This window comes from Macrobrachium nipponense, chromosome 32, assembly GCF_015104395.2.
Source record: "Macrobrachium nipponense isolate FS-2020 chromosome 32, ASM1510439v2, whole genome shotgun sequence".
In the NCBI taxonomy this organism is placed as follows: Eukaryota; Metazoa; Arthropoda; class Malacostraca; order Decapoda; family Palaemonidae; genus Macrobrachium; species Macrobrachium nipponense.
In genome coordinates, this window is record NC_061094.1 from 18,002,885 (window position 1) to 18,011,017 (window position 8,133).

The 8,133-nt window shown below is 39.8% G+C and overlaps 1 protein-coding gene across 1 annotated transcript in view; it reads left to right on the top strand.

The window, feature by feature from the left end:
- Positions 1–8,133, top strand: part of LOC135207248 (methenyltetrahydrofolate synthase domain-containing protein-like) — a 420,744-nt gene that overhangs the window by 197,475 nt on the left and 215,136 nt on the right. Inside the window, 1 exon segment of the mRNA XM_064238898.1 lies at positions 3,097–3,109. Coding sequence (XP_064094968.1) covers positions 3,097–3,109 — 13 coding nt within the window.

The following is an 8,133-nucleotide window of genomic DNA, read 5'->3' on the forward strand; positions in this document are numbered from 1 at the left end:
ACGAAGGGCGCCTCGGAACGGATTAATTTGGTATCTCGAGGTACCACTGTACTTACTTTGTTACAAAAGTTTTTGCACTTTGTTAAAAGAGTAGGATCTTTATCCGCCAAAAAACCTTCAAACTCCTCTATCTCATCCTCCGTGAAGAGTTCTTCTGCTGAAGGAAGGCTTTGTGAACCATTTGAGGTGACACATCTTAGAAATTATTTTGTCACTTTGACATAATTTTTGCACTGTTTTATATCAGCCGTTACATAGAGTTTTATATGTGAAATTGTGCGCAATTTCATGTAGAATACAACTTAAAACAACCCATGGTTGTAGCTTTTATCAGTTTTGAGATATTTTCATATAAATAACGATAAGTGCCAAAATTTCCACCTTTGGTCAACTTTGACTCAACCGAAATGGTCGAAAAACGCAATTGTAAGCTAAAACTCTTATATTCTAGTAATATTCAATCATTTACCTTCATTTTGCAACAAATTGGAAGTTTCTAGCACAATATTTTGATTTATGGTGAATTTTTGAAAAAACTTTTTCCTTACATCTGCGCGGTAACTGCCAAAAAAAATCAGAAATTCTTTCGTCCGATTGTCGTTATGTTTGCATCGTTTTATATTAGCCGTTACATAAAGTTTTATATATGAAAATGTGCACAATTTCATGTAGAATACAACTAAAAACAACCCATAGTTGTAGCTTTTATCAGTTTTGAAATATTTTCATATAAATAACGATGTGCCAAAATATCAACCTTCTGTCAAATTTAACTCTGCCGAAATGGTCAAAAAACGCAATTGTAAGCTAAAACTCTTACAATCTATTAATATTCAATTATTTACCTTAATTTTGCAACAAATTGGAAGTCTCTAGCACAGTATTTCGATTTATGATGAATTTTTGAAAAAAAAAACTTTCCTTACGTCCGCATGGTAACTGCCGAAAAAATCAGAAATTCTTTCATCCGATTGTCGTAATGTTTGCACCGTTTTATATTAGCCATTACGTAAAGTTTTGTATATGAAAATGTGCACAATTTCATGTAGAATACAACTAAAAACAACCCTTGGTTGTAGCTTTTATCAGTTTTGAAATATTTTCATATAAATAACGATAAGTGCCAAAATTTCAACCTTCGGTCAACTTTGACTCAATCGAAATGGTCGAAAAATGCAATTGTAAGCTTAAACTCTTATATTCTAGTAATATTCAATCATTTACCTTCATTTTGCAACAAATTAGAAGTCTTTAGCACAATATTTCGATTTATGGTGAATTTTTTAAAATAAACTTTTTCCTTACTTCTGCACGGTAACTGCCAAAAAATCAGAAATTCTTTTGTCTGATTGTTGTAATGTTTGCACCGTTTCATATTGGCCGTTACATGAAGTTTTATATATGAAAATGTGCACAATTTCACGTAAAATACAAAAAAAAAAATAACTCATAGTTGTAGCTTTCATCAGGTTTGAAATATTTTCGTATAAATCACGATAAATAGAAAAAAATTTGATCTTCGTCAACTTGACTCAACTGAAATGGTCAAAAACTGCAATTATAAGCTACAACACTTACAGTCTAGTAATATTCAATCAATTACTTTCATTTTGCAACAAAGGGGAAGTCTCTAGCACAATATTTCGATTTATGGTGAATTTTTGAAAATAACTTTTTTTTTACGTCCGTGTGTTACGAATTCATGCATCATATTGTGATGATATTTTCTCTGTGTTGCTATGATAATTTTACAATTTTTTATATACCAAAATCATCGCAATTTAGTGTACAATACAATGAAAAAAATAATTAAATGCACTAGCTTAAACCGTTTTGTTCACAACACAATTTGTATACAAGAATTATATATGACATTTTTTTCGCGCTGTCATATATTTCAATACAGTGGTACCTCGAGATACGAAAGGCTCAACTTACGAAAAACTCGAGATACGAAAGCAAATACGAAGATTTTACCGGCTCTACATGCGAAAATCGTTCAAGATACGAAAGGATGTTGCTGTAAAGTCCGAGATTCGCCTGGACCACTGATAACATTTTTAAAACTCGCGCGCCGCCAACTGAGTAGACTCGCCACCATCCTCCCGCTCCCATTGGTTTCCTGATGCTAGTCACCGCCATAAGATCCTTCTCTCCTATTGGTTAGCATCTCTCCCATGATCCCATCATGCATCTACGTAGCGGCATGCTTTTTCGGCCACTTCGCGGCATCATCGGTATCGTAAGCATGCAGAATTAGTTTGTTCTATACAATTTTGTTTAATTAACTTAATTTCATTAGTGATTTTGTTGTAGTATACTTTATCGTGTTTAGTGAGAACTTTACTACATATGTATACTATATAACATAATTACGTACATTATATACGTAGTCATAGGTTCCAAGAAAATTTAAGTTCACGAAAAGAAGAGGATGCTTTGTTTGGAGACGAAGATGGAGATAATTAAAAAGTATGAAGCTGGTATGTGATTGAGTGTGATCGCCAAGGCATATCGCCGAAATCCGTAGACAATAGGCACCATCCTTAAGCAGAAGGATGTCATCAAAGCAGCTACACCTTCCAAGGTCGTGACTATTTTGTCCAACAAGAGGAGCCACGTGCACGATGAAATGGAAAGGCTGCTTCTTGTCTGGATATAAGACAAAGAAATCGCTGGCGATACGATAACGGAGACGGCAATCTGCCACAAGGCCAGCGCTATTTTCATCGATTTGAATGCCCAGGCTGAAGACGACGGAGGAGAAGGGACATCGACGCCAACCCCAGACTTCAAGGCTTCGCATGGGTGGTTCGAAAAATTCCGTAAACGGACTGGCATCCATTCGGTGGTGTGGCAATGGGGAGGCTTGCTCCAGCTCGGATACGAAAGCAGGCCGAAGCCTTTATTAAGACGTTTTGACAAGATGGCTCTCAAAGAAGGCTACAGTTCTCAGCAAGTCTTCAACTGTGATGAGACTGGCCTTTTTTGGGAAAAAATGCTTCGTCGGACGTACATCATGCAGGAAGAAAAGAAGCTACCTGGCCATAAGCCTATGAAAGACAGGCTTACGCTCGCACTTTGTTCGAACGCCAGTGGGGATTGCAAGGTGAATCCCCCTACTTGTGTATCATTCGGAGACTCCTCGAGCCTTCAAGGCCCACAAAGTGCTTAAGGAGAAGCTTCCAGTGATGTGGAGGGCTGATGCAAAAGCCTGGGTAACGAGACTTTAGTTCACCGAGTGGGTAAATCTGTGTTTCGGCCCGACAGTGAAGAAATTCTTGGAAGAGAAGCGCCTCCCTCTGAAATGTCTGCTGGTGTTGGACAATGCCCCTGCTCACCCTCCTGGCCTCGAGGAAGATATCCTAGTGGAGTATTCGTTTATCAAGGTTCTTGTCGTCCGCCTAACACCACCCCTCTCCTCTAGCCCATGGACCAGCAAGTGATATGGAACTTTAAGAAGCTGTATACAAAACATCTTTTCAAGAGATGTTACGACATCACCAAGACCACAAACCTCACCTTGCATGAATTTTGGAAGGAGCATTTTGATGTGATATGCATCCGACTCATCGACCAAGCTTGGCAGGAGGTTTCGAGGCGAACCTTGAATTCCTTGTGGAGGAAACTCTGGCCTGATGCCGTATCCGCCCGAAACTTCAAGGGATTCGACGTGGGCAAAGCTGGTGCTGCAGATTCAGGAACAATTGACGATCCTGAAACTGTTTCGCAACCAGATCTTGACGAGATCGTGGCACTCGGCAAGTCCATGGGGCTGGTCGTCGACGAAGACGACATCAGTGACCTTCTCGAGGAGCACCAAGAGGAGCTTACGACGGATGACCTGAAGGAGTTGGAGGCCATGCAACATAATGTCGTTCAAGAAGATTTCTCTAGCAGCGGCGAGGAGGAGGACGACGACTCTATGACAGCGGCAGAAATTAAGGATGCTCTAGCTGCTTTTCATAAGGTGCAATCATTTGTAGAAAAGAGACACCCCGAAAAGGCTTACACTGGTTGAATGCTTGCACAGTTCGATGACGTTTTCCTGAGTCGTTTCAGGAACATTATCAAAAGCAGGCAGAAGCAATCTTCCTTGGATAGTTATTTTTTAAAGAGGCCTTTAGTAGGAGTAAGCAAAAAGGAAGAACCAAGTGATATTACAAAAAAACAGGAAGTTGAAAGTGGTGAAGAAGTTGAAATTTTGTTAAAAAAAAAAAAAAAAAAAATAATAATTTAAAGTTTTTTTGTAAGTGTACGTATTTGCCGTGTCCGCCTCCTCTGTCGCCACTTTCGGAGATAGCCTCACTTGAAAGGTAAGCTTCTACATGTTTTACTACATACGTACGTATGTACGTACAGTATTCTTGTATACCATGTACAAAAATACACTTTATTTATAGGTACATACATATTAGTACTACTACTATGAGATTCAGGCTCTCTGTAAACACGGTTTTTTGGACTTGCGCCTTGTCAAGCATCGGATGTAGCTGAAAGTTGACATATGTATATTTTACAACCACACAAATTTTGTCAGCATTATCAATAACCTAAAACCCGATAGTTTTAATTTTTACTAGAGTAAAAATGATCTAGCCGACGCCATGGCCAATGATTACGAGCCAAGAGTCGAAAAACATTCATTACGTAAGCAAGGTAAACAAACACCTCTTGACTAAATGTTGCCCGCCCATCCACCAGACAGAAATGCCATCGGCTCTGAAACCCAAAGACTTTATGAATGGCGGAACGATACATAGATGTGGTGGGTGGGGTATCAGTGCTAGCGTCAGTAATACTACTGTAGCAGTAGTGCCCAAAGCAACAGTATAGCAGTAATATACATGAATTAAAACAAAGTTTTAGGCCAACTGCTTGGGATCCTTGAGGATCATTTAGCACTTCTTACAACTACTCGAGAAACTTAAGTTATTTGGTTTTTTATAGCCAGAAGTTAAATTTTCTAATCCAACTATGCCCATGGTAGCCTTCAGTGTTATCCTGAATTATAACGAGGCGAAAGTGGTGGAGCCTCATGAAGTCACCATTCGGACGATAATTATTGGTGAAGGTTTAAAGCCAATATACGGTACCGGCTATCGTTTTCAGTAAATAGGTAGATAGCCAATAAATAAAAATTGTTGACATTGGATATAGCATTATAAAATCAAGCTTGTCTACTATGTTTTTGATAATTACCAACTATTCCCTACATCTTGTCAATCTGATTGTGACCTATAAGTAGACTGTAATTTCTTTGGAACTTATTTTGGGAGTTAGACTAATAATAGAAGTGTTTTTGTATTTATTAACATATTTTGTTGGTTTGTTTCATTATGACAAATTATCAGTGGAGAGGTTCCAGAGTTTCATAAAGGTGTACTGCTTTGCTTGATTTACATTTGTATGTCATTGTTGCCAGAGGTTTAGCCTTCGTTACGTATAGCCAATCATCCATCGAGAAAGAGGGAAGAAGTGATGTCATAAGTTACGTAACGAGTGCGTTCGAAACATTTTCTCTGAGTAAGTTGGCCCAGTCTTCAAAAAAGGTTGGCAAAAAAGGATCAACCTTTTTACATTATTTAAGTACCAAATTTATTCAACCTACGTAGTGCAGAATACCTCAAAAAATTTATGTGTTGAATTATAATATGTATTCTGAATAAACGTTATATTTATGAAATGCATAGATAAAAAGTTATTGCGAAAAAACCGTGTTACAGAGGCCCTGAATCTCATAGTAGTACGTATTAAGTTAGGTGTTGAATGGTCCAAAATTGTTGTAGTATTTCATTGTATATAGGTCAATTTAGCTTTATTATGAAATTTACTGGGGTGTTTTTGGAGGGGTTGGAACGGATTAGCCATTTTTCATGTAAAATGCGGTTCAAGATACGAAAAAACTCATGATACGAAGGCCACCTCTGAACGGATTAATTTCGTATCTCGAGATACCACTGTATTTATATATGATATTTTTTTTTCATTTCTGATGGTTGCATACTAAACTTCAGGCAATGACAAAAAAGGAGCGAAAAATGACTCAATCTTGACCACTAAGTGTGCAGTGATTTTTAAAAAAAAATCTTTTTTACTGCTTTGGTGCTCACCCTCCTGAACGCCGCCGGCATACGGGAGACACTTTTGGAAATACCGGGTCCGGCGTTTAAGGGTTAATTAGCCATGGGTCCCAAGAATGTTGCTGAAGTTCATGGAAGAAGAGGATGCTTTCTTTGGAGACTAAGATGGAGATAAATAAGAAGTATGAAGCTGGCATGCGGTTGAGTGTGATCGATAAAGAATAAGGCCAAAATCCGTCTATGATGGGCACCATCCTTAAGCAGAAGGAAGCCATCAAAGCTGCTACACCTTCCAAGGGCGTGACTATTTTGTCCAACAAGAGGAGCCACGTGCATGATGAGATGGAGAGGCCTGCTTCTTGTATGAATTAAAGACAAAGAAATCGCTGGCGATACAATAACGTGACGGCAATCTGCCAGAAGGCCAGTGCTATTTTCGGTGATCTGATTGCCCAGGCCGAAGACAAAGGAGGAGAAGGGACATCGACACCAACCCAGACTTCAAGGCTTCTCGTGGGTGGTTTGATAAATTCTGTAAACGGACTGGCATCCATTTGGTGGTGCGGCATGGGGAGGCTGCCAGCTCGGATACGAAAGCGACTGAAGCCTTTATTAAGACATTCGACGAGATGACGATTAACGAAGGCTACAGTTCTCAGCAAGTCTTCAACTGAGATTGAGACTGGCCTTTTTTTGAAAAAAAAATGCCTCATCAGACGTACATCACGCATGAAGAGAAGAAGCTACCCGGGCGTAAGCCTATGAAAGGAGAGGCCTTACGCTCGCGACTTTGTTCAAACTCCAGTGGGGATTGTAAGGTGAAGCCCCTACTTGTGTATCATTCGGAGACTCCTCGAGCCTTCAAGGCCCACAAAGTGCTAAAGGAGAAGCTTCCGGTGATGTGGAGGGCTAATGCAAAAGCCTGGGTAACGAGACTTTGGTTCACCGAGTGGTAATCTGTGTTTTGGCCCGACAAAGTGAAGTAAATTCTTTCTTGGAAGAGAAGTGCCTCCCTCTGAAATGTCTGCTGGTGCTGGACAATGCCCCTGCTCACCCTCCTGTCCTCGAGGAAGATATCCTAGCGGAGTATTCTTTTATCAAGGTTCTTTATCTTCCACCTAACACCACCCCTCCCCTGTCCATGGACCAGCAAGTGATATCGAACTTCAAGAAACTGTATACGAAACATCTTTTCAAGATGTTTCGACATCACCGATACCACAAACCTCACCTTGCGTGAATTTTGGAAGGAGCATTTCGATATCGTGATATGCATCCGACTCATTGATCAAGCTTGGCAGGAGGTTTCGAGGCGAACCTTGAATTCTTCGCGGAGGAAACTCTGGCCTGATGCTGTAAACGCCTGATAATTTGAGGGATTCAACGTGGGCGAAGCTGATGCAGTTGATGATCCTGAAACTTTCGCAACCAGATCTTGACGAGATCGTTGCACTCGCCAATTCTATGGGGCTGGTCATCGACGAGGATGACATCAATGACCTTCTCGAGGAGCACCAACAGGTGCTTACGACGGATGACGTGAAGGAGTTGGAGGCCATGCAACATTACTTCGTTCAAGAAGAGTTCTCTAGCAGCGGCAAGGAGGAGGAAGATGACCCTATGACAACGGCAGAAATTTAGGATGTTCTAGCTGCCTTTCATAAAGTGCAATCATTTGTAGAAAAGAGACACCCTGAAAAGGCTTACACAGGTCGTATGCTTGCAGTTCAGTGACGTTTGCCTGAGTCGTTTCAGGAACATTGTCAAAAGCAGGCAGGGGCAATCTTCCTTGGATCATTATTTTTTAAAGAGGTCTTTAGTAGTAAGCAAACAGGAAGATCCAAGTGATACTACGAAAAAACAAAGTTGGAAGTGGTGAAAAAATTGAAATTTTGTAATTAAACGTGAAGTGAAAAAAAAAAAAAAAAAAAAAAAAAAAAAAAAAAAAAAAAAAAAAATATCACTCGCTGGTCTTATGGGCTGGAGGAGAGGGGTGGTGTTAGGCTGAAGATAAAGAACCTTGATGAAGGAATACTCCGCTAGGATATCT